Source organism: Myxocyprinus asiaticus, chromosome 26 (genome assembly GCF_019703515.2).
Source record: "Myxocyprinus asiaticus isolate MX2 ecotype Aquarium Trade chromosome 26, UBuf_Myxa_2, whole genome shotgun sequence".
Lineage (NCBI taxonomy): Eukaryota > Metazoa > Chordata > Actinopteri > Cypriniformes > Catostomidae > Myxocyprinus > Myxocyprinus asiaticus.
Window position 1 is genome coordinate 15,595,895 of NC_059369.1, and position 27,983 is coordinate 15,623,877.

The following is a 27,983-nucleotide window of genomic DNA, read 5'->3' on the forward strand; positions in this document are numbered from 1 at the left end:
GCAGCTCAGAAGACTGTGGGATGTGCAGCCGGTAGCCGCAGCTGCTCATGTGAATGTGCGCAAATGCACCTGATGCACTGATCTGTGCTGCGGGAGCACAACACAGTCGGAAAGAGAGTGTGTGTGCACGTGTGTCATGATGCTGTCTGCCATCGAATTACTGCTGCTCATCTGTCTGCAGATGCGTGTTCTGGGGAAGCCGTGGTCACAGGTCAGAATGTTACATGTTTTATTTGATGAGCAGATCATAATGATGTCACCTGCATGTATTGATTCCAAATGCGTATCTGTTTGTGCGCTGTACAGTTTTCTATTACTGCAGTCCACTGAAGCTTTATGAGATTTTCTCCCTCCATTTACATTTATAAAAACATGGAACCATTTGAAGATTTTGTGACCAGAGTATTATGTGTAACATTATTTTGTAACAACTGTAAGATTTATACCATAGTAGAAATATATTTGCATGGCTATCAGTGGGCATGACTGCTTTATGTTGTTTTTGTGTGAGAGCAATGAAGAATCCATGGAGTAATGTGAAAATACAGACTGTGACATGTCTCAAACTTGTGATTAAGGGGTGTTTGTAAGGCAAAATGCAATTAAGATTTTATTTGTTTAGTAGAGTTACAGTTGCCAAACAACGATGCATCTGGAGGTTTTATGTTGAATTTTGCAGTCACAAGTGTGCTCTGTATCACTATTTTACATTGAGAATTTAGAGTCAGAGCTTTCAGTTTTATAATATTAGATTTGAGTTGTTTGTTTTTAGCTCAAGTGTCAAATAATGGGAAACGGTTTTAATACTGATGCCAGACTTATTTTTGAGTTATGAGTAATCAAATGAGATTATGCACCTTTCATTTGTAAAGTATTTAATTCACTGGATTATTAAAAAAAATAGGCATTGCCTCATAATGATTTAAGATAACCATATGGTAAACCAATTTTCATTGAATTTCAAACTTTATCACCATGATTATTATATACTTTTAACGTTATATAATGGTGTGTATTAATAATACAGTATATTAATTTTAATAATAATACAGTATATTACAGTGTATATATATATATATATATATATATAATTATAATATTTGTATATCTTTTATATATGTTTATTTAGAATATGATATTGATTATAAAAAAATATTTATATAAATTATTTAAATATTTAAATAATTATATATATATAAAAAATAATGCCCATAACATTAAGCCCACCACTGAAAGTATTAGCTTATACATAACATCTTACCTTTTGCTTGCTGAAGATCATTAGCTAAATAATGCTACATTCATTAAACTTCATCTTTAAATGTGTGTTTTGGGGAAGCTGGCCCTCAGCTGTGTCCTTGAGAGAGACTATGACATTTATTGTCGCACTGGGTGTAATGTATGTGAATATTCTGCACAGATGGTTTCTAAAGCCATGTTAACTTCCTACAGTACTTCCTGTAATCTTTAACAATCTTTAGCAGATACGACACCACAGCGGCCATTTAAATGTCATCTGTGGGTTTTATAATAACAGGATCTGACAGATGAAAGAATCATAGCCATTACAAACGTTCAGTACCATATTTGTGCCAGCTGTGAGAAACTCAACTGCTGGCTATTTTAGTGCACTTTACAAGCACTCTGTGTTTATGGTCATAGCCTTGACCTCTGGCTTTGGGTGTCCACTAATTTCCGCAGACATCAGGGCACAGGAGACAGCACATTTCTCTTATGCTTATGTCAGTGCTCGGTCGACCCGTAAATCAGTGTGATTGCAGAATTCACTTTAGACTGTCAAACAGATGCATTTCTCTGGGAAACTTCATGTGATTGATTTATTTATTCAAATATTTTAACATCTTATATTTCTGTTATTAAAGCACTGCCTCTGTTTTGGTTTCCTTCTCAGTTTCTCCAGTGTAGCATCCCTGTAGAGCGCTCAGAGAGAGTTGTATCTTAACAGAGGAACTTAAATCATATTGTAATTTTTTAAATCTGATTTCTACCTTGTTTACATTTGTAATGAACTGATATTCTTGACTCTTGATGTTTCTTGGTGTTAGAGCATACATTTATCATGATCAATATTATCTGTGAAGAGTTGTGGTTCAAATAAAGGCTGTATTTCTGAAGTAGACTTTAACATTTGAAGAAGAAAAGTGAGCGGTGTTTCTAGGTTGTGTCTAGGGTGCTGAAAGGTGGTTGTTAGGGTGTTCTGGGTGGTTTCTTACTGCATCAGCCAAAAGAGTCCACCCCCTATGTCTCGATGATATTCTGGTCTCTAGTTATTGTTTCCTTCTATGTAAGTCTATGGGATTTCTTTTTATTTGAGGTATCATTCATGTCATGTACACGCTGAAGTTTAACACTTCATTTTAAGGGTTGTTCAAATCACTAACCCTATGTATGAGCAATAGTAATAGTGATTCATTAGAGTTTTTACATAGTTTTTTTTCTCTGTGTGTTGAGAACATATTCTTGTTATATAAACTGATTTCCGACTGTTTACCGCTGTGAGTCTGAATGCAATATAACAGGCTCCAGCGCTCGCTTCTAACTGTGGCAAAACAGTGGCTGTAATCTCTCTCATTATGAGTCCTGTGGTTACACTCTTAAAACCCCACAGTGTGTTTGTTCATTCAGAGGACACATGCTCATGGTCTCGTACGCCACATGGAGTCCAAATGAAGCAATAGTGAAGTTACTGATTTTACTTTACTGGAATTTAAAGTGATGGCCACACAAACAATTAACGAACACAAATCACATAACAGTCACTGCTGAATGTTGCTATCATTTCTTTACAAGAAATAGTTCACCCAAAAATGAAAATTCTGTCATTGAGTTTTCTAATGTTGTTCTAAACCTGTTTGACTTTCTTTCTTCAGTAAAAACGTAAATGGAGATGTTTAGCAGAACCAACGTAACCAGGCGTAACTTGGTTCTTGTGGGCCCCAGTGCAAAAAAACCTGATGGGGCCCCCTGCCACCCCCACCCACTCATAGCCTACAAGAGTTAACCTAAAATATATAACATTATATTGTAATTATTTTTTTGTTTGCACAATATTGTTACTAAATGTCTCAACAAAATTGATCCTCTTAAGGCACCTTTTCAGAAATTATGAGAATTAACTTATTTTCTTTATTTTAAAATGTCTTTATTAAATTATTAAAATGGAATTCCACAAATGAGTTATGCTATTTATTCTGAAAGGCTGCATTTTACTTTAAAAAAAAGGAAAAAAAAAGAAGCTAGCATTTAAAATAAGAACAATTATACCAGTAATCCATCTGATTATAGCCATGTTTTGGGGACTAGATTAATTTACTGTCAGTTTCTTTATGACATCTTTATTATCAGCTTTCTCCTGAACAAAATGGCAGGACACTTCAAGTTTACCTGACATAACAGACATAGTTTGCTTGATCAGCTTTACTTTCATGCTGGAAATGCCCAATAATAGTATCACTGTTGCTTCATGCTCTTTCTCAGTACAACTCTCTCTGCTTTGTACTATCATTAAATATATTATGTCTTTGACCGTGACACTGCATGTCATCGATACTCGGCAGCTCTTTATTCACATAATGCAGGGTAGAGGTGACGGTTTCTTGGTGAGGAAGAAACGAGTTTGGGACTGCAGAGAAACAAATGCAGCATTAGCTGTGAAAGCTCAGGGCTAACGCTCCGTTTGCACTGAGTAATGACGTCAGACCCACCACACTGGCTCAGTAAGATTTCCCAAGAATCCCTATGATGTCGAACAAAAACATTGCAGAGAATCGTTTGATGTATTGCTTAAAATTAGATTTTTTTTTATTTTATTTTTTTTATTTATATACCCTTTTCTCCCCAATTTGGAATGCCAAATTCACACTGCTTACTAGGTCCTCGTGGTGGCGCGGTTACTCACCTCAATCCGGGTGGCGGAGGACAAGTCTCAGTTGCCTCCGCTTCTGAGACCGTCAATTCGTGCATCTTATCACGTGGCTTGTTGTGCATGACACAGCGGAGACTCCCAGCATGTGGAGGCTCATGCTACTCTCCAAGATTCATGCACAACTTACCACATGCCCCATTGAGAGCAAGAACCACTAATCACGATCACGAGGAGGTTACCCCATGTGACTCTACCCTCCCTAGCAACCGGGCCAATTTGGTTGCTTAGGAGACCTGGCTGGATTCACTCAGCACACCCTGGATTCGAACTCGTGACTCCAGGGGTGGTAGTCAGCATCAGTACTCGCTGAGCTACTCAGACTCCGCCAAATTAGTAATTTCTAATTAAATATTATAATTAGTGTTAGAGTAAGATGTAATTTTAATAAACTTTGATTTGTTTGATAAAAAAAAAAAAAAAAAGGAAAAAGGAAAAAGAAAATAAGGTCACCATGGATGAGATGCATAGTGTGTAGTCCAGCTATAAATACAACACAGTTCCAACAAGTCAACATTGTATGTTGATAAAGGTGTTAATAGTTTAAATTGTATTGATGATTTAATATTTTAAAGTAGGACCCCATCATCACAGGTACCCTTAGACCGTGGGGCCCCAGTGCAGCTTCTACTGAGCAGAACATTAAACATACAGTGAAGGGGAACACTTTCCGTGAATATAGCGCCCAAGTTGTATGGACTACTTTTATGAACTACCGTATTTTCCAGAATATAAATTGCAGTTTTTCATCATCTGAAAGGTTCTGCGAGTTATAATTCAACGCGGCTTATTTATATAATTTATCTGTAATTGATGTCAGCTGGTCAAACGCACTGCACACCAAAACACATATGCTTACACACAAACATCAGTCATCATAGAGACGTTTTAAAGTAGCCTATTTAGACTATTTTGCCAAATCATTTTATGCAACCAGTTTAAGTATTCTGTCTACCATAACATTAAACTCTAGACTGCTGTCAAATGTGACCCTCACATGCCCTAAAATTGCATTTCATCACACTCCTAGCAAAACATTCAGGGGCAGATTCACTAAACAGTTGCGCTATTTTTGTGCATGGTTTTCAGTGCAAAAACCTGCATCTTATTCACTAACCACCTGTAATCTATTTTAGCAGGCGCAATCAGCACTGAAATTGCGTTGCGTCTTGAGTATTTAAATAAAATTGTTGTCATTCCTTTCCGTTTAAACACGCCTCCTTTTACGTAAATTAGGCTCATTGTAGATTGTGCTTCATTAACTAAAACTGCCTGGTGCAATTTAGCTTGCACTATTACCACCAAAGTAGCCTGTAAAATGAATTTTATGTAAAAGAGATGTTTGTGAAAATTTTCAACCGATCATATCATTAGTAATTAATCAAATAATCATCAAATGATGGAGAAGAGCGTTATAAGCTGGCATATATCCAAATGCATGGTGTCCTCAAGCGACAGGTTCTTCATGTTTAAGAGATGATCCAGGTGTCTGGATCAAAGTGATGCTGAGCAGTCAAATACGGTGGTCTGTGGCATCCTCCGCTATATAGTGCTCAGAATCGGACTGCAAGATCAGAACTGCGAGTGCAAATTACATTCAGCAGTGATTTTGTGGGCGCGTTTGCGCCGTTGCCTGATCAGCATAATTTAATTAGTGAATCGGGTGCTAAACCATTAAGTACAGTTAAAAAGTACTTAGATATTTATCTTTTTTGCACCAAAAGTGATCCTATCATTTAGAAGACATTAACCACCAGAGTCTTTTGGATGAAATTTATGCTGACTGTCTGTGATTTTTGGAGCTTCAAAAGTCTGATCACCATCCACTTGCATTTTAAAGACCTGCTGACCAAAGATATTTTTCTACTTTTCTTCAAATGTGTTCTGCTAAAGACAGAAATTCATACACACCTGTTATATTATATTATACCTCTTGAAATGTCAATCATCATTAACTTTGATGTTTTCCCCAAGCAGTTATTCCATTCATAAATAGACAGCACACTTCATGATGATTTTTGGCAGTTCCACTGTTAAAGTGGTTTGAGTGTTTCTCAGCTCTGTTTTCGGGCTCTGTGAAGGAAACGCTGAGCTGTGCAGACAGTGCCGCTTGAAAGGCTTCCAACCTGTCCATAAACTCCTGGCTCCTGCAGCCCAGTGCATCGTGGGAACTTGTGCTGTTGGTGCAGAAAGAAGGAGCTGCTGTCTGGATGCCAATATACAGTCAGATTTAATTTCATTATTTATTATATGAGTACTATATGTGAATTACATGACTACATTTATAAGATTTATGCTGTTTACTTTTCCTTTGACTATTCAGTCAGTAAGTTTACATGCACTTTAAAAAAAAATTTACAGTTTAAATGTCTTTTTTTTTTTGTAAGTCTTTTTAAAATGTCACGTAAGGGATTTAGTCCAACTGAAATCATACAGTCGGATTTTTGCGAAGTTGGACCAGCAGACCAAGGTATTGTGATTGTAGCTTGGCTTTGTCTGTCACGTATACAAGTTAATTGGACCACAATTGGCATCGCCGTTGTGTGCACACTCCGAAACATGGGTGATGCGCGACGTGTATTTAACACTTGCCCAGCTGACATCCTTCCTTCAAATATTACGTATTGTGTCATGTTTACTTGGACAGACAGATGAAGAATATGGGCTAAGTGCAGTCATAAGCCATAAGCACAAAGTCAGTGGGTATGGCCATGAAGTTATGCGCTAAGTCTAGGCACAAGTGGGTTTGGAGAACAATTGTGCACACAAAGCGCTAAAAGGCTGGGTCAAGTGCATTTTAAATGTCAGGTTCTTCTCCGGTAATTGCACCGTCTGCATCCTATTTTATAGTCCATTCCCTGTCAAGCACCAGCGATATAAACAAAGACAGCACATTCATAAGAATAGGTAGTGTAAATGGACTGTATGCAATGAATAAGAAGAATAGAAATATTAACTTACATTCTTTTGTGCATTAACTGCTTCCTTGTTGAATGTCAGACATATTTCCATGACAGTGACACGCTCCATTTATACACATGGAAAATGTGATTCTCGTCAGGACTTGGATTTACGCTGTTAAATTATAGAGAATGTAAGTATTATTAATAATTTTAATTTACCTAATATTAACAGTGATTGTATCGGCCCGCACTTCACTTCTACTGGTCGAATTTTATTTTTTATTTAATTCATTTATTGAAACACAAAAAATTAAACCAAAAATTATAAATTCAAATTACACTTCAAGGTGGTCAAAAAAATCATATCAAATCTAAACATTTTATCCCCTCCAACTACTTCCACCGGTCCCTTTTGCAGTGACATAAAAATCTCTCTACGACATCAGGTGAAAAAATACAAATTACAGTACATCATACATGCAATTGTAAATATAAACATAATAATAATTGAAAAATAAACCATGACCTATAGATATCATAATTTTTATTTGCATAAAACCACCACAACTGTGATTTTCAAGGGCATAATTTGATGTTCCACTATATTTTCAGAGTTTGGACATGAACTTTATTACCACCCGCTGGTGAAATCTCCAAACTGTAAATGTAGGAACTGAAATTGTTTTGCACTGAAAAGAAAACAGATGTGCTTCTGAAACGTTTAAGCACAATGACCTATCTCTCTGGAAATTAGTAAATTGCACTTTGCACCACTTCATTAACATACAGTACACCTGCTGTTTGCGTGCATACTCCCATAAATAGCACAAACACTCCAAGCCACGGCCACTTGTGCTTTGCGCTGGCACGAAAATTGCGCTTAGAATTAGCACTCTCACGAAAATTGGATAAGACGTTGCACACGGTGGTTGCGCGTAGCGATGCACTTAGCACACGTGAAAATAGAGCCCTGTAGCTTGATTATGTGAAAACCTGCTGTAGCTCAATTATAACTGAATGTAAACTTATGAGTTTCATATGTATTACACACACACACACATACACATTACACTGTTTAATTGTTTGTCTTTATTAACAAGCACTGAAAGCAAACCTGACGGTGAAGGAAAACATTTTATATATTTGTATGTATTTGCAGAGGCTGATTTGCGCACAAGTGTCTTTTGTAGAATTCAGTATTTCCCGCAATTTAGCACTTTGAAACCACCTACACAAACATGCACACAATTAAAATTTCAAAGAGCTGCTTTGTTTTGATCACCTGGAATTATTCGGTTGGTCTACTCAGGGCTTAAAACATAAATCATTCCCGAAGTTATCATTTCAGTCAGCATCTGTTCAGTCGAAGTCATTTGTTTTGCAAAAATGTGTGTGTTCTTCTGTATGTGAAGGTGCTTTTGTTTGAATTTGAGCATTATGGAGTATAAAATATCCCTACCGGTCTGTAACTGTATCCGTCGGGTCAGTCAGACTGTGTCTTTCACGGTGCCAACTTCGTTCTTGTTGTGAACCACAAACTTGAGCCTCCCAGTCAGTTCAAAGACTAAGAGAATGTAACATATCACACACTCACATTAATCGGGACACTGTTCTCCTTTCAGTGTATATTCAGTTGTGCTGATGTTTGAAACTGTAGATGTTTGCTGCGATGAGGTTGTTCTCTGTCCAGCTGTCGTATCCCGGCGTTCAGCATCTTTGCAATTATTCTGCTAATCAGAGATCCGAGAAATTTCCACATAATGACGGATGATGTTTACATGCAAAACCCTTGATGTGTCTTTGCCCAGATCTGCTCTTTCCTCTTCATTCCAGTTGAATAATTTAGCTTTGCTTTATCTCAAATCTCATTCACGCATGTGTATATTCATATATGGTGCATTATGATGTTCTGTTTGAATGTTTTAGATTGAATGCAAGTGAAATTCTTTTGATATCCTTTTTCAGACTGGATTTCTACATCCTGTGTGTGTGTGTGTGTGTGTGTTTTGAATATTTGTTGGAAATTGGTAATAACTGCATGAGGTAGTTTGTCACCGTAATGTTGTAGTCTGGGTTAGACAGCAGCTGTTCTGGAGAGTTGTTCAGGTTTGACAGCAGGTCAGTGTGAGCCGGAACCATTCAGCATCATTAGTAAAAGACCACTGAGAAGACTACTGACTCACTCCTCTTTCCAGCAAGGGATTATGGCAGTGTTTCCTGCTCCGCCGCTACTGAATTTCCAGTGCCACAGCAAAATAAATATTTTACCCGAGTTGTGAGCTTCCAGTCTGAATTGAGTGTTATGAGATGAAGAGCATGTAATGCCAAATAACAGCAAAACAAAACAAATTTCTATTGCGTTTTGAAAGTATTGTGATAAGCAGAAATAAGTACACATACTCATACGCACTCATGAGGCTTGTAACACTGTGTTTTCAGAGCAGTTCTGTTTGTAGAGTATTAGTGTATTACACATACTCTGAGCGTGCGTGAGGCTCACGACACTGTGTTTTCAGAGCAGTTCTGTGCAAAATTCCATCTCGTTCTCAGAGTAACAGATGTGCTCTGGGTTATGTTTGGTTTGTTAACGTGCACTGAATGTGATATATTTACAGTGCTCAGCACGGCCTGAAAAAGTCAGCAATGGAAAAAAAATTTAACACCAAATTATTAATCGGCTAGAAATTGCTCATTGTGAGTGCAATCTGTACAAAATGGCTTTTAAAATCCTTATCCTGTAATAAGAAGTGACTGGACAAATCATGGACGTTCATTGGTCTAAACACTCCTCGTCCTCTTTTTGCCCATCATTTCCTTCTTTGTCACTCCAGTCTCTCTGGACCTTTTCTTTAAACCCTTTATGTTTTACTGCTGCTCATCTGAATTTATGGACTACTGAAAATAGAAATATATTCAGGAATATAAATCACCAGCACAGAGGTCTGATTTATGGCTATTTCCGCTTGTCAATGTCAAAGCACGGAAACAGACTTATAGTGTTCCTGGAACTATGACACTGCTGAAACCATTATCTAAATAAACTGACCACAGAAGCCCTGGTCACACATACAGCAGTTTCACTAGAGGTCTCCAGTCGCTGGGTTATTGGTTGTAGTGGCTGTTCCCACTGCTGTGCCCTAGTTAAACTTTTGTAAACTTTGTTGTGTCTCTTTTAACACCTACATTGCATTGCCAACAGTCTCACTCATGTCACCAAATTACTAACTGCCATTAAAAATCTGGTCACTTTGTCACTGCGTAGTGCTGCATTTGTGAATGCCTTTAAAGACTGTTTGCGGGTGTTAATAAGTGACACTAGTTTGAGATTGTTCACAGTGTTTTTCTCTGTTTGTTTGTGTTTGTCGCAGAGTGTCGGTTGCGATGATCTCCTGGGCTCTGGCAATATGCGTGATAAATGTGGTGTATGCGGTGGAGATAACAGCGCATGTACGCTAGTCTCCGGCCTGTTTCAACGCAGCCTGTCTAAAGTGGGTTACCACAAGATTGTAGAGATCCCGCAGGGTGCCACGAAGATCAACGTCACAGAGATGGTGAAGAGCAGGAACTATCTGGGTGAGTCACTCAAAAAGCAACAAGTAAATAAATCCCATTTCTGTCATGACAACTTTCGGAAAGATTTAGCATGTTAATGTGGGTGTAACAGGGTTTAAAATGGTCAAGGAGGAGGCGCCCTCCTCCTCGTCACACTCCTCCCTCCTTTGCCTCAAGCCGGGGAAACCCTGACATGACGTACATCCCCCCTCCTTTCTGGGGGGGGGGTGTTGCCCTTCCGGCTGCACTTGCCGGCAGACTTTCCCCGCATCTCGATACCTGGGAGGGAGACAAGAGGAGGGAAAAGGGGATAGGGAAAGAGCGAGGTGGAGCAACAGTGAGAGAAAGAGAGGAGAGAGAGAAAAAAAAATTGCTCACCGGTTCCAAGACATGCCGTCGCCTAGTCCTCGACCACTCCTCCAGCTTCTGATGGATGAGAGCCTCTCCTCCCCAGGCAGACAGCAGTGAGCCCTCCGACCCCTGGTGGATGGAACACCCCTCCGTGTTCTGGCGGCTGGTAGTGAGCCCCTCCGCCCCTGGCAGAAGCTCCACCGCTCCAGGCGGCCAGCAGCAAGCCCCTCCTCCCCTCACAGATGGCGACCGTTCCTCCGTGTCCAGGCGGCCGGCAGCAACTCCTCCATCCCCCGATGGACGGCCGCGGCTGCTCCTTTCGGTCGACGGCAGTGGCGAGGACACCACGACAGCGCATCCCTCCTCCTTCTCGGGTTTCGGCACCAATGTAACAGGGTTTAAAATGTGCAAGGAGGAGGCGGGAACTGGCTGAACAGTCAAAATAATGTTTAATAAAAACTTAAAAAGACAAACATAAACACACACGGCAGCTGCGTGTGGCACTCTCTCTCTCTAACTGCTGCATCCAGCTCGGCTTTATCCCTCTCCTCGGTTGATTAGCCCGATTGGAGGCCGGCCGTGCGCACTCACAGCCCGGCCCTGCCCCGCCCCGCCATCCTCCTCGTTACAGCGTATGACATATTGATTAGAATTTGATCTTGGCAGAATAGATCTGCTATGCTGCTGCTGCTGCTGCAGAGCAAGTATGAATACTTACTACTGCTAGAACATACAGTACGAAGACATACAGTGTAAAGGCCCCGATATACTTCACACAAAATCTAAGATTTTCGAATGACGGTAAACAGAGAAAATCAAGCAAGTGGTAAGTCCCACACAGGAAAATGGGGGTTGCAGGCTGCCCTTAAATGTCTTGCACTCTTTAAAAAACTACAAACAAGATTATGGGAACCAAGAGAAGAACCATTAACTGGTACATGATATGCAGAAATGGCCACAACGTATACTTTTAATGTGGAAGCTGATTTGCCTGCATCCAAAAGATGTTGCAAAAAACTTAAAACTCTTGGAAACTTACAGTATGTATGATCCAACCCACGATCCCTGCACCATGAAGAGAAAAAATTCCAACGCGCAGCATAGAACTGATGTGTGGATGCAGTCCTAGCACTAGCAATAGTATGAACAACAACAGGTTCACAATCAGTTAGAAGAGGGTTGGACCCAGAGGCCAGACCCAAAGCTGAAGACGGGCTGGATCTGGGTGCCAAACACCGCTGTCCATCTGCTATAGCAGATCCTTCCAGAGTGGAAGCTGCCACAGTCAGCCTGCCAATAGTCTCAGAATTATGGGGAACCAAGACCTGGCTGGCCATCGGGGTGCTACAAGGAGCACCCTGTGTTTGCAGAGGGAGATCCTGTGTAATGTCTCCCACAACAGTGCAATAGGAGGAAATGCATAAAGTAGGCCATCCGTGAGACAGTGCATCCTGCCCCAATGGGCTGGATGTCTCTGCCCTCGCAAACCACATGTGACAGTGAGTGGTTGTCTCTGATGCGAAAAGATACACTTCTGCTTCACCGAACTGATGTCATATGATCTGCACCACATCTGGATGAATCCTTCAAGATCCCTTGAAAGAGCATCTGCTAATAGATTGCTCGACCCCAGGAGGTGAACCGCCTTCAGTGATGCTAGTCAGGGAAGAGACCAGGTGAGAATCTTGCGAGTGAGATGCAAGGACTTGAGCGACTTCGTGCCACCTTGATGATTCAGGTGGAAGACCGTCGAGGTGTTGTCGGACCGAATGAGCACATGACGGCCTGCCAGAACCGGCAAGAAATATTGCAAGGCTAGGAAAACTGTGCGTAACTCTAGGAGGATGATGTATCCCGTGGACTGATCTGGAGACCAAAGGTCACAAATAATCAAATTAAATCAAATCACTTTATTGTCACACAGCCATATACACAAGTGCAATGGTGTGTGAAATTCTTGGGTGCAGTTCCGATCAACATAGCAGTCGTGACAGTGATGAGACATATACCAATTTACAATAACATCAAATTATCAACACATTATAAACATCTGATATACACATAATTACACTCAACAATATACAAATAATAACATACACTGTACAGTATACAATACGCACTATATAGATACACATTATTCAATAAAAATAAAAAATAAAAATATATAAAAAGTATGTATAGTAGTAAATATAGAATGTACAGTATTGTACTGTACTCCTGTGATTACACGTTGCCAGTGTTGGGGAGTAACGGAATACATGTAACAGGATTATGTATTTAAAATACTAAATATAAGTAACGTCATGGTTACTTGTGTAACCTCCATTCCCTGATGGAGGGAACGAGACGTTGTGTCGATGTAGTGACACTAGGGGTCATATACTCTTGTTTTCTGCCGAAGCACCCAGGGGCGTCAGATTCAGCAGAGGTGAATGAACAGTAGAATTCAGCTCAATGAGCATAACCGTTCGGCTCCGAAGAGAAAATCTGAATGAGTGGTTGCATACCAGCTCCTTTTATACCCGTATGTCCGGGGGAGTGGCATGCAAATACCACTCGGCAATTTTCATTGGCCTTTAATCAAAGACCAGAGGTGTCTCGGGCTCCCAAGAGTGACCCCTAGTGTCACTACATCGACACAACGTCGAGTGAGAGACAGATTGGGAACTGTATTCCACTACAGTTACGATTTAAATCATTAGTAATTAGAATACAGTTACATTCAAAAAGCATTTTGATTATTGAAGAGATTACTTTGCATTTTACTGTCATTTGTTTCATTTAATATTTAGTTCTTTAAGATGGAAAACATTTATACATATAAATTATGCGATCCAAAGTGCATTTGAACAGCGGTGAAACACTTTCTTATGATGTGTTACATTCATACGAGCAGTAAGTTTGAAGTAAGTTTGGAGCAGAAGAAATAGAAATAAACTTTGTGTAAATTGTCAGCTTTACACTAAGCTAAAATGCTATTTCTAGCCATTTACATACACGTTACCAGGCACAATCATTTTTTTTTATTTTTTTTAAGAAAATTCACATTGGATCATAAATTTCTTTTTTTTCTAGTAAGACCTTTGATATTAGGGCAAAAATCATATCCTTGATCATTTTTGTATTGTTTTCCTGTAAAAACATCTAAAAATCCTTAAAACAAGATCAGTTAGATTAATCTTGTTTTAGAAACAACACTGCATAAGATATTTATGTTTTTCAGAGAATGTATTTTTAACATGTGTATTTTGTCTTATTGTACTGGGAGAGTTTTTATAGTCAAAACAAGTGAAAATAATTTACCAGTGCTGAAGAAGTAATCCAAAGTATTTAGAATACATTACTGACCTTGACTAATCTAACGGAATATGTTACAAATTACATTTTATCTGTAGTGGAATACATTTCAAAAGTAACCCTCCCAATCCTGCATGTTGCACCCCAGCCCATGAGGGAAGCATCGGTTGTGACCACTTCCCGACAAGGAGGAATGATCCCTGGCAACTGCCGATGAGGAGGTTGAAAACCTCGAGCATCGTCAGCAGCACGGGACCTCTGTGGGCCCTGAAGCTGTGGAGCATGATGTTGGCGGAAGCATTGTTCTGGTGTTGTAAAGCAATGGCAAGCTTGAGCTGTCGGCACCTTAAAGGCAGGGTTGTGCTACACCTCTGTCAGCTGGCGAGTGGCCTCAGACAATTTCACCCTCTTCTCCAGCAGTTCTGAAATGTTAGGCCCAAAGAGGTGTCCAGGAATGACTGGGAGGTCCCGCAGAGTTTTCTTACAATCCTCAGGCAGTTTCTCCTGAGCAAGCCACACTTGGCGGCAGGAGGCAAGAGTACCTAGTTCACGGGTCACATGGCCCATAGTCAGAAGAGCCGTCTGCAGGAACTGAGAAACTGAGGGGTCAGCGTTTGCTGACTCCAACTTACTGGTGGTAGCGAGGAGTAATTGACAGATTGTATTCTCAGTGCAGGTTATATAGGCAGCAGATTCATATGCCTTTTTCAGCAGCAAGTCTGTGCGACCACATTGGGCACTGGGGCATCACACATTGCCCCGGAGGGCCTCGTTAGGTGATACCACCAGGGTTGCGACGGGCTACTCTATTTCTAGAGCGCGGCCCACCCCGATGGAAATCTGCTTCGGCCATAGACCAAGTGTACAAGTGATCCTTGATCACTGCTTTGGTGCACTAGACCCTGTGAGGGAGTTAGAAAATTCTGACACAAAATCTTTGCATGGTGGCATAGCAAAGGATGTCGCAGCTGAGAACCGTCTAAAAAAGACATTGGACTGGACTGGTTGGACAGGTGACCTGTCCAACCCTAGACAAGCAGCTGCCATCTGGAGCACAGCCACAGTGTCATACGAAGAGGATGGAGCCTGTCCTGATGACTGAACTGAATACCCACTAGAACTCCCTGCAGCTAAAAGATCAGAATTAACATCCGGGGGCAAGGTTACACAGCAAAATCCACAGCATCCATATGATCGTGGAAAAAAAAAGAGTCAGAAGCACTCGTAGAGAGCACGTCCAAGTCAGAATGATTTGAAAGAAAAGGGGAGTCAACAGGTTCTTCCTCAATTGCTTTACTTGAACTATCCTCATCCTCCTGTGTTATAGTTACAGGAGTAGCAGGCACCACAGGCTGATGTGACTAAAAGAGACGTTTTTGCTCTGACATCTCAGAAGAAAGGACAGCAACTGTCTTAGAAAGTGAATTCTCCTCCATACCATCACTCCGTGAATTTGCCTTTTTCTTAGATGGGGGGTGGTTCACTGGCTGCCGCAGATGCACAGTGTTTTCCGAGTCCATCTGTTGGGGGGTAGCTCCGATTCCACGAGTTTCATTGTCGAATTAGGGTCTAACTCAGAGAGACGGAGCCACCTCTCCGACATAGGCAAAAGACTACAGACTACCGTAAGACTAAGACGAGCAGAGCGGTAAATAGCCCGGGAGAGATACCGCGATGATGAACAAAAAGTAATCAAATTCCTCTGGATGGAACCGAAAGGCAGTTCAGCAAAAAACGCTCATGAAAAAATGTAAAATCATATATCCACACTCTGATAACTGGCCATCGGATTGCACCGAGGAGCACAGCATATCACAAAAATTCATATAGAGATTTAGATAACTAAGTTAGCGGGGACCGCCAACATATCAGTGTGGTAAACACTAGCCACCAGATAGCACAGAGAAGCACGAAGTGTTACTGACAAATCGTGAAAATATAGGGTAGCTCAGCGAGTAAAGACGCTGACTACCACCCTTGGAGTTGAGAGTTCGAATCCAGGGTGTGCTGAGTGACTCCAGCCAGGTCTCCTAAGCAACCAAATTGGCCTGGTTGCTAGGGAGGGTAGAGTCACACGGGGTAACCTCCTTGTGGTCGCCATAATGTGGTTCGCTCTCGGTGGGGTGCGTGGTGAGTTGTGTGTGGATGCTGCGGTAAATAGCGTGAAGCACGCGCTATGTCTCCACGGTAACGCGGATGCGCGGATTGACGGATTGACGGTCTCGGACGCGGAGGCAACTAAGATTCGTCCTCCACCACCTGGATTGAGGCGAGTCACCACGCCACCACGAGGACTTAGAGTGCATTGGGAATTGGGAATTTGGGGAGAAATAAAACACACACACACACACACACAAAAACACCACCTCTGACGGTCAGGAAGAATGAAACAGTACTGAGCAATTTAAATGTTAGACAAAGAAAAAGCAGGGATGTCCTGATTCCATTTTTTTGAGAATGAGTACGAGTACCGATACTTCATTTTTGATACTCACTGATACAGAGTCCGATACCTGGGTTTTTTTTTTTTTTTTTTCTAAACTCCATATCAACAGTTTATTTCAATTTTATCATCAAAATGGTGTTTAAATGAATTCATTAAAACTTTAATCAAACGAAAATATAACAATTAATTTTCAACATATCTTTTATCAAATGAAGTGCTTATATACAGAACCTCACAGCACAATCCAAAATACAACATTGGAGTTACTTTATATTTTGTCAAATAAAGTGCTGCATAACAGAGCATCACAGATGTTAGATACTGATTAAGTATTAGGGCTGGGGAAGAAATCGATTCTGTTACAAATCGCGATTCTTGAGCCAAACGATTTTAAAATCGTATCCCTGATGAAAAAAAACTATTTTTTGTTTTATATATATATATATATATATATATATATATATATATATATATATATATATATCTTAATGCTACAATGATTAATAGATATATTTGCTATATTTGTGCAGAGTTCCACATTAACAAGGTTTTCTCTCGATAATTTTTATCTCTATTTCTTTACGTTTAGTCCTTTAATGCACCGCTGCTACAGCCATCAAAGTGCCGTTTGTTTACTGTCGGATGACAAAATCCTCTGTTGTGATCAATGTTGCTGTTATTATGCATAATCCAAAAGTTTATTTGAGAGGTATTTTGGAGAGTATTTGTCAGGAGTCATTGTGCAGATTCTGTCTGACACTGCTTTAATAAATAGTTTAGCTGTAAAAGGCTTATCAAACTGTTGGATGCAGTAAACTACATGTCGCGCCGCCGCAATCTTTATAATCTAACAGCCAGGGTATTCATGTGCAGTGGCGGGTAATTTCTCACATTTACCCGCCACTGTCTACAAGAAATGCTGCTAGACACAAAGACGCGTGCTTGAAGAAACACATGTGATTATATTTTGAAGAACAGACGAAAGAAATGCGCGTCTGACTTGCTTCTTGCGGAACAAGTGCCATTGGTGACTTTATTTCCCTCTGTCAGTCATCTGGGAGCAGTTTTTTAGAATAGTGTTGTCTATGAGAATGCTGCACAGGAGCTCAGTCTATCTCCGGATGCATATGCAAATAACATGCAACGACATTGTGACTACAGGTGTCATGTGTGTCATAATTCACTGCAGCTCCAGAAATGGTTCTTGAACAAGTTTACTCTTTAGCCTCCATGAATTACTCCAAAGTTATCATTATGATAACAGTATTAGCCTGTAGTAATTAATGTTATATTTTATGTTCTAAAATAACAAAATTAGTTTGATAAGTTAAAATGATATATTGTATATATTTATTTGTTGAATACAAATGGACATAATGCAGCCTTATACATGGGTTCCTTTGCACTAACTAGTCGCTTAGCTCAGACAACACACTGACTGGTCCATTGGTAGCTTTAAATTGATAGTTTTGCACATCCCTACCTTTTACCTGCAAATTATATATTACAGAGTAAAAACAAGTTTTATTTCAGACACAACTGTTCTACAATAGACATTTCTTTCTGAGAAAAAGGAGTTAAAGTTTATTTTTATGAAGTTTTTTTATCAAAACATAAAATCGCAATACTTACATAATCACAATATCGAATACATATCAGTTGGCTAGGAAATATCATTGTAAGATCGAATCAGGAGGACTGTGGCAATTCCCAGCCCTATTAAGTATAATACAATTACTACTGATTTATTATTATTTTAATTAGTAGTAGTATTACAGTGAATATTACATAACTTTACAGTAGTGATATATTTCCTTTTTTCCTAAAAATTTTGCTTTTATTTTGAAGTGTTTCTGAAGTGTTTTGACCACGGAGCTCTGATGTTATGACGGAAGATTCCCACTCTGGAAAAGCCCGTCACTACATGATTCAAAGTGATTATTAAACCACAAAAGGCTGCTATTTAATTATATAAGTATGTACTCTGTATGTGCCTCGCGCTACAACATGAATTTTGTTGTTTTCCCTATATGAGCCTTGGAGAAGCTTTAAAAGGTGTGAGCAGCCGGCGTCAGCACAACACTGTCTCCACATTCACAAGTGCTCGCATTTAAATTACATGCAAACTATATATTTATCTCATTAAGTCGTAGATTTTGCGGTTAAATAATCTCTCTAGGACATAACATTGTTTTAATTTGTGGGCTGAATGTTTACATAATGACATTCGTATGTCAGCTGTTATCGGTTTTTGTAATCTGAGCATTTTTACGGATATGAGTACCAGTACATGAGCGCGGTATCGGGACATCCCTAAGAGAAACTATGCAAGTTAATTGGCCACCTGATTACATGTCAAAGAACCTTTAAGCTTACACCGTAGGAGCCGATTGGCTAAGTATATCACATGTGAGTGAGCCGATTGGCTAACAAATGCAGACTCAGTTTGCACCATGTACAGTTTCATGCCTGAATTTAATTTAATTCCATGTTAATCTGAGTTTTTGCCCCAACCAACTTGGATCACAACGTTATGTTGGTCACTTGCTTGCAATTTCTGTTGCATCATACTCTATAGCTCCGGCCACAGTAAAATCTTATTGGTCCAAAATCCTGTTCCACATTGGTGAATATTAAACAAGCTCAATTTAGTCGCGCTGTCAGCATTTTCACTTTCAGTGTGGATACACCAATTTCATAATGCTCAAAACTTGTGTTGAATCTGGTTTGAATACGTGTCAGCTCAACTTCCAATACAGAATGTCTTTGAATGTGTGACACATTTGGATGTCTTAAACTGCAACCTGTAAAATGACTGTGGGTGAAGCAGCTATTTTAGAATGTCAGGGCTCCTCAATGTAAAGTAGCTGTTGAGCGTCATACGCTTGTAAAAAGATCAGATCTGTTAAATTATAAGCTAGCTCAAACCCAGCTCCAAAGGGAAAAATTTTTTAATGTATATTTCAGTCAGTCTGTAAGTGCATGTCATTTACTTAAAGTGTCCCAGACATCATGAGAGACAGATGGAAGGAGAGAGGAAACAGAACTGGAAAGAGACGTCTGGATGACGGAATGCCTGTTTTTACTGTTGTTGCGTTAACGAGGGACCTCCTTCCTGCCCTGCGGCTGCGCACATAAGAAGACTCTGCATCATTCACCCTTCACCTCAGCATTTCTATGCTTTACCGTCTGCAGGCCAAATATGTGACACGTGTGTCGATGTGTCAAAATGTGACACTACAGTTTTGCTGGTTGTTTTTAAAAGTCGATAAGAGGTCCTCAATATAGATTCTAAGGCCTATGTTTGTTTGTATGTGTGTGTCCTGTAGCTCTGCGCAGTCGGTCTGGCCGATCGATTATTAACGGAAACTGGGCCATTGACCGGCCTGGTATGTATGAGGGAGTGGGAACCATGTTCATGTACCGTCGGCCCAATGAGATCACCAGCACCGCAGGAGAATCATTCCTGGCCGAGGGCCCGACCAATGAGATCCTGGACGTTTTCGTGAGTTAAACGGAAGACTTTTTTAATCTGTAGTGACTGAAGTTTCTCTTGTCTCATGTGTGTATGTTCTCTCTCCTCAGATGATCTACCAGCAGCCCAATCCAGGAGTTCATTATGAGTTCATTATGCCCTCAGAAAACACTGGACAAACTCAAGATCATAAAGATCCACAACTGCAGGGTGAGTGAATCCATACAGCTGTCTGTCACGTACATCAGCAGCGTATACGTATACAGGGCTTAATAGTAAGGATATTTTCTGCTGGTCCTGGTTTGTCTTGCGTTTCTCCACAGTAAATGCTGTGAACGGGCAGGCTGGTTCTGATCTGAACGGCCGATCGACTCTAGAGGAACGTGAGCAGTCAGGTGTGGTCAGGTATCCTACTCCCATCCCTGATAACCAGTTACCTGCAGCGGAACACCCGAACAGACACAGTGAATACAACTGGAAACTCACTGGCACCACAGACTGCAGTGCCTCCTGTGGCAGAGGTCAGAATTACATTCATTTACTGTATAACACTCCCTCTAAGGGCATTTATTTTGTTTTTACAGAAACATTATTCCTGAGAACTGTAAAGAGATTAATTCTGTGAAAATTCTGCCTCGTGAGTGGCTTTAGGGATTATTTAGTATGAAATGAAATTAGATTTGTGAATATTCAGAGTGAATTTTAGATTTTTTTAATATCTGAATGGGTTCCCCATTTGTTGACTGGTGCATTACATGTGCAGGTAGCAGGTACACCGTGTTTGGCTGCGTTCACCGGGTAACTCACACACATGTGCCGAACAGTCTGTGTGAAAGCATCGCTAAACCCAGTGTGCAAGAGGAGCCGTGTAACGTGCACCTGTGTCCTGCTTTGTGAGTCTCTTTCATTTCTGTGTGCTTGTTGATAAACTGGAACATATGAGCAGAATTCATTTTGAATCATTTTCAAAAATTAGGAAAAAAAGTAAATTGTCATATTTCCCCAACTTCGCCAGTATCAGAGGGATTGTCCCTTTAAAAAAAAAGAAAGTAAATCACAGCCATGAACAATGATTTGCTACGTGCTGGTCAGTTGTAGGTGGGATTGGGGGGAGAAGCCCTTATTCTAGAGAACATTTGATTGGACAAAAATGTGTCATCAATATTTTTGGTTAATTTTGAAGAGATTTTGGCTATAGTTGTTCTTATATGTGTTCAGCTGGGACATCGGTGAGTGGTCTGAATGCAGTAAGACTTGCGGTTTGGGCATGCAGCATCGTCAGGTACTCTGTCGTCAGGTGTACGCCAACCACACGATAAACGTGCATACCAGTCGATGTCAGCACCTGGATCGCCCTGAGACAAGCACCACCTGCCAGCTGAAGATCTGCAGCGAGTGGCACATTCGCTCGGAGTGGAGTCCCGTGAGTGACAGCTGTCAGTCAAACCCCCTATTCCCGCTGATTGGCCACACACGTGAGGACTGTGAGCAACAGCCTATCAGCGGGGGCAGTGGATGTAGCTTTTGCACTCTGGGATAGATGTTTGGTTTGGGGGAAAATTGAGTCTGAAAACTGCAATAACACAAGCATCAGTATTAGTTCCAAGTTTGGCCAAAAACTTACTTTACACAAGTACACAAATGCAGGTGCAAATGCTTGACCAACACATTGCAAGCGTGCGGTCCCACTGTACATACTAAAGTGAAGGCGAACTCCATTCAAACACTTCCAAACACAGGAAACCGAAAAAGCAAGCTCATGCGAAGAAATTTCACTTTCCGCTGCGCACAAAAGTTCAAGTTTTGATGTGTGACCGATGGAAGATCGAAATGTCACACACTGATCTCTTGGCTCAATACAAAGAGTACATATTTCAAAGCTGCATGTTTTTATTGTTTGCAGAAAAATTAGTAGTTGGTATATTTCAACATTTTGAATATAAAATTATTTGTTAATTGTGAATTATTAATTGTTATAACCAGAAGCCCTCAAGCGTGACACAATTTCCTGTCCGTTGTGGTGTCCGAAATAATTTAGCATGCTCAATGCCTAGTATGACTCCAGCTTTAACGTGTGTTCTTGCGTTACTGTGGCGGTAACATACCTCAGTAATTAAGGGGCCGATAGCAGGGCCATTTCTGGGCATATGGGGGCCCTAAGCGAAATCCTACTTGGAGGCCCCCCTCCCTTCCCCCTCGGGCCACAAGGGGGCCCCCTATATCAGTCTAATTGAGTCATAACAGCTGCCTGAGTCTTACTCGCAGCTTTTAGTATATTTAGAAAACAAACGCTTTGTTGGTTCAGAGGCCCTAAGCGGCCGTTAATACCGCATATAGCTAGAAACGGCCCTGGCCGATAAAGTTTCCTTCAAATGTCTGTGTCATTAATAGACTAAATCTGTTACTGATCATGTAGCTAACTATAAATATGTCGGCAGTTTAACAAACTTGCTCAGCAAGATTCTTTTAATCTGTTGCTCCACCATGACAGTAGTTGATTTGAAAGTGAAAACCATTTACTCTCATGTCTGCTACAGCACCCCTTTGCCGCAACGCTGAGAATGCAATGCGTATTTGCGATTATTTATGAATTGAAGTCTTGCACATTTTGAAAGCAATGCGTGAAATACAGCCTGCGTAACAAGAAGCAGTTGCGTAACACTGTAACTTTTGCCAGCTGAAGTGCATTTATGTATGTATGTTTGTGTGTGTTGTCAGTGTTCTGTGCCCTGTGGGGTAGGTCAGAGGTCACGCGAGGTGCACTGTGTCAGTAATGTTGGCGATATTGTAGCAGATGACGAGTGCAACATGAAACTTCGGCCCAGTGATGTGGAGAACTGTGATGCCGGTCCATGTACAAAGAGCTGGTTCTTCAGTGAGTGGAGCGGTCAGGTGAGTGTCACTACAGGCTGTTATTGAAGTCTAGTTGGTTAGTAGTCGCATGTAGCCAGACCTTTGATGATCTGCATAAAGTCTGGTCCACTTTGCAGCTTATTCTGGCCAAGAACAACTCACTTACACAGGAAAGATCTGAGTGGCACTTATTGACATGTGCAGTGACCAGTCACAGTTTGTTTTGTTTTTACGTATCTGAATTAGGTAATACCACTGCATTAGGCCGGTACAGAAAAAAATAAAAAAAACTCAGAAAATCGCACTGTAGTAGTGTCAGTCTGTAACCAGTTGTACAGAAAACACAAAAGACAGTAGCAGGAAATTTGTTTAGACTTTATCATCAGAATGTCTGTTAATCACAGACAAAATGAATAAAAAGTATTGATCAGATATGCAACTGCTGTCTGTCAGAATTCTTGTCCTTGTGGTTTTATTTGCTTGCTCACTGTGAACCTGTTCTGTTAGTGTTCTGCCGCGTGTGGCGCAGGTGTGCGGACACGTAGTGTCCTGTGCGTAACCAGTCACATCAGCAGTTTGCCTTTAGAGGGCTGCGGGTCACAGCGCCCCCCAGAGGCACAGCCCTGCAACAACGGCCCCTGTGAAAACCGCACTGAGTGGTTCACTGGAGCCTGGAGTCAGGTGAGACAGCAGGAATCACCCACAGAGAACTGTTTTATATCAACATCAAATCGTTTGCAAAACATTTTAGTTCTGTAATGTGGAGTGAAACAATGTTCCATTGTGAAACAAGATTTTCAGTTAGATCAGATGTAGGACAGGACATGATTTTATCCATGGGGAATAGAGCGCAACAGTCTGGTTCCGGAAGTAAAAATACCATTCAGTTTTCCATAGACTAATTGATTTTTAACAATAATTCATAAACCTTTTAAAACAAACCAACCTTGAACTCCGAGGTTGCTCATCAATGTTGTACTGTATGCTTCTGTTGAAGCCATCCATTTGCGTTATTTAAACTCCATTGTTTAAAAATCATGTTTGATAGTGGAATTCATGGTAAACAACTACATTACCAATGGTCCAGCAGAGAAAGCTTTACTTTTAAACTACTTATATATTTGAACATATCGGTTCAAATAAACGTAAAATATATTGTTTTTGTACTTATAATGAACAACCTAAAATCAAAAGCTTGATACTGTATATTCCCACTGTTATTTATTCAGTGACATCTTTCGCAATGCTTCATGGGATTGTAGTTCGTGCCCTCGTGAAAGACGGTGAGTAAAAGTCACAGCCTTGTAACTTTGTCTTTTTGTCCGATTTTCAAATAATTTTTTGCCTCAAAGCAAAGATTGTGATGTTGTGATTTACCTCGGAGCTGGTCGGTTTGGTTCATGGCTTACAACTCTTTTAAGAAGGATTTTATTAAAAGCCTATGGAAAAAAAGAATGGGAAAAATACTTCCGGAACACAGACGCTGAATAAGTGGGTGGGCACTGTTGCAATCTATTGATTGGATGGTTAAAAATGTCTCTTAAACAGGTGGTTAAGAAAATAGGAGAGCTTGATGACATCAACCTAAAAGGAATGTCATTTTAGAGGTGGAGCAAAAGATTACAAAGACAAACGTTTTTTTCTTTATAATGCGCATTGATGATGACGACTTTTCATGCACAATACCACCAGAAATATTTATTAATAGAGTAAATAGGGTCAGTTTTGATTTCTTGTTGAATTAAGTTGACAGAATAGCAGTATGTTGATGTCATAGATGATGGTTATTGGTCTAGTTTTGACTGAGTCTGTTTTCATGAATGGTTTCTGGTCTTGTGTTGACAGTGCTCAGCGGAGTGCGGCACCGGCAGCCAGCAGAGGACAATAGTGTGTTTGATGAAATCTGATGAGGGTTTTACCGTCATGTCCTCTTATGAGTGCTCTTCTTTGGACAGACCACTCAGCCAGCAGAGCTGCTTCATCAAAGCCTGCGGAGCAAAGTGGTACCACACAGACTGGAGCGTGGTATGTGAACCGAACACTAACACACACACACAATACCACAGCACTCAAACTGATATACCTCATACTTTTTTTTAGTAACACTTGGTGTTGTAAGAGTGATGTGTGCCTTAGCAAACACCATTATTTACATAAATAAGTCCATAATTACTATTGCAAATGGTGCATAAATAGTTTCCTAAGCAACCATATAATGGGCCGGAGTGACCTGAGCCGTATCTAGAGAACAGAAAATTTAGACAAGGGGGTGGAAATTTTTTGACTAACCCCAGTATATAAACACCTGGCAACCACCCAAAACACTCTAGCATCATGGCAGTGACATTTGAACAATCAAGATTGATTGCGATTGGACTTCTTTCTTGTATCTATTTGCATAATGAATCAGTGATTGGTCTTTTCTAACTTAAAATGCACATCTAGTTATATATTGATAGTATGTTTTATGCGTTTGTGTGTGCAGTGTTCAAAGACATGTGCAGGCGGTTACCGTCTGCGAGAGGTGCGCTGTCTCTCCGATCACATGATCGCCAGTGACATCTGTGAGGAAACACTAAAGCCGCATGACAAAGAGGAGTGCAACACTGAGCCCTGTCTGCCTCTGATTGGTCAGTGCCATCATTAGTATATAAAGATGCCAGTAACACTTTACAATAAGGTTCCATTTGTTAATATTAGTTAACAACATTAGTTAACATGAACTAACAATTAACAATAATTTCACAGCATTTATTAATCTTAGTTAATGTTAATTACAACATATAGTGATACATTTTTAAAATCAAAAGTGGTATTTGTTAACATTAGTTAATGCATTATGAACTAACATGAAATAACAATTAATTATTGTATTTTTTATAATTTTTACTAACATTAACCAAGATTAATAATTGCTGCAAAAAAATTATATATATATATATATTGTTCATTGTTTGTTCATGCATTAGCTAATGTGAAAGGAACATTTCGGGTTCAGTGCAAGTTAAGCTCAACTGACAGCATTTGTGGTATAATATTGATTACCACAAAAATAAATTTTGACTCATCCCTCCTTTTCTTTAAAAAAAGCAAAAAAATTCATTGCATGACGATATAATGTCAACAAACCGTAAAACGACTGTAAAAATTACAATTTAATCAACTTTACATCTCAAATAATACACAAGTTTTTACAGGAGAATTAATGCAAGGGCTTTTAGAAAATTTTAAGCTTCACATTTCTGTGTTTAAACCCTCCAAAAATTGGCCCCATTCACTTCCATTGTAAGTGCCTCACTGTAACCTCCATTTTTGCTTTTTTTTTTTTTTTTTTTTTTTTTTTAAGAAAAGGAGGGATGAGTCTAAATAATTTTTTTGTGGTAGTCAGTATAATGCCACAAATGCTGTCGATTGAGCTGAACTTGTATTGAACTCAGAACATTCCTTTAAATGGAACCTTATTATAAAGTGTTACCAAGATATCGCTTCTTTTACTTTCATTTATCTGTTGTGGACAATGATACATTCAAGGCATCCATGTGGGTGTGTGCTTAATTGTCAATGAAAAAATTTCACAATGCAAAAAAAATCATAATAGTCCTAAAAAACAGGCAAAATTACATTTTTTATATTTTAAGTTATTCAATCTGTGTTTTTCAGATGAAAAGTGTCGAGATAAATATTTCAACTGTAATGTGGTGGTCCAGGCGCGTCTCTGCGTGTATGACTACTATAAGATGGCGTGTTGTGCTTCCTGTACACGTGTGGCGCAGAAGAATTCAGGACAGTGGAGACACTTATAGAACAAGCATCCTGCGGATGTACTATCACTAGAAGCATCTTATCTCTGCACAATAACAGACCTGAATGCAGGTGAAGCACACCAATCGATACCAGTGATTCTTTTGAAGAGCGAGACTATGAGAAGAATTCCTGAAGTAGTGACATTACAAGAGGGAATACAGACTCACCGTTTATCACTAATTCTCTTTGGACAGGAGAAATGCTGAACTGTATGGCCTGTGGCCTCAGCATATAATGACAGTATGTCATTAACAATGACAACAACTCATTATATGGTGCTTCAGCTGGAACCCAAGTTGAAAAAGGAACACATTTGTATTATAAACATAACATTTAAAACTCTAAAGATGCCCAACAGTGTGTGCTGTCAGTGGTCAGTGTCCTCATGAATTATCCACACTACAGAGGGAAGCATTTTAGATCAGTTTATATCACTTGAGAGTTCCTCTGAACACAAGAACACATGATGATGCTTGTATCTCGGTAGTGCAGCAAACAAGGCCCATGTAGTGGTAACCATAACAACAGTTTGGCATCTTGCGGCTTCAAAGAAGAAATGTGGATGTCGACAACTTAACCTGTTTGATATATATGAAAGAAATATTAGCGGCCGGTGATGTATCGTCCATCAGTTTTTAGTAAACTACCATCAAAAGTGCATCCTGAAGCTTTTAAACAGCATGCTCTCTCTGGACTGTAATGTATGTGTTACGCTGAAACCTGGACTAATGGGAGAAACTACAGTGGAGTACATTATCAAACTTTGTGAATGATTCCAGACTTGTACCTCAGCCTCTGTGATTTTCTAGAAATGCACCTCACTGTACACCACTGCAACAACAAGTTCACTGAATTATTCCGCAGTGAATTCAGCAAATGTGGTTGTCACTCCTGTAATTAACTGAACTCTGTGTGAACAGAACAGGAGTAAACACTCAGACGAGGAGTGACAACCCTTTTTTAGCTGCAGTGTATAAGTAAAGCTGTCTCTATTATAACAAATGGTTCTACCATTGATGGTGGCTCAAATCTGAATCACAGCAGTAGTCAGATGTAGTTTATTTGACCTGTTATTATTATGTAAACTCTCAGTAATTCAAATAAAAAAAACAAAAATGTATGACGCATGCAGACAAAATGACATTTGTTATTAACCTCAGTGATAAAAAGAACATTTGGACCAACATGATCACAGGTAGTATGTGTAAGTTATATGTTTTTTTTTTTTGTACTCTTATATATTTATATTTTGAAAACACATAGTTTTGACAGATTTGTCAAAACCTTGGTATTCGAGTTGTAACTTTTTTATCTTTTTCTAAAACTGATTAAAGTTTAATGTTTAATTGTATTCCCATG

At 39.8% G+C, this 27,983-nt stretch overlaps 1 protein-coding gene across 1 annotated transcript; it reads left to right on the forward strand.

Annotated features, from left to right (window-relative positions):
- Positions 1-27,909, forward strand: LOC127417201 (thrombospondin type-1 domain-containing protein 4-like). Its single transcript, XM_051657042.1, has 12 exons — positions 1-211; positions 10,215-10,419; positions 19,822-19,997; positions 20,078-20,177; positions 20,291-20,488; positions 20,731-20,860; positions 21,186-21,390; positions 22,686-22,859; positions 23,328-23,501; positions 24,666-24,845; positions 25,306-25,450; positions 26,481-27,909. The coding sequence occupies exons 1-12, from the start codon at positions 137-139 to the stop codon at positions 26,621-26,623; spliced, it is 1,905 nt and encodes a 634-aa protein (XP_051513002.1). The 5' UTR covers positions 1-136; the 3' UTR covers positions 26,624-27,909.
- Positions 27,910-27,983: the final 74 nt, after the last annotated feature.

Coding starts and splice junctions, on each gene's coding strand:
- LOC127417201 (XM_051657042.1), top strand. CDS start 137: ATGATGCTGTCTGCCATCGAATTACTGCTGCTCATCTGTCTGCAGATG. Junction 21,391..22,685: donor TTCGCTCGGAGTGGAGTCCC/GTGAGTGACAGC, acceptor GTGTGTTGTCAG/TGTTCTGTGCCCTGTGGGGT. Junction 22,860..23,327: donor TCAGTGAGTGGAGCGGTCAG/GTGAGTGTCACT, acceptor CTGTTCTGTTAG/TGTTCTGCCGCGTGTGGCGC.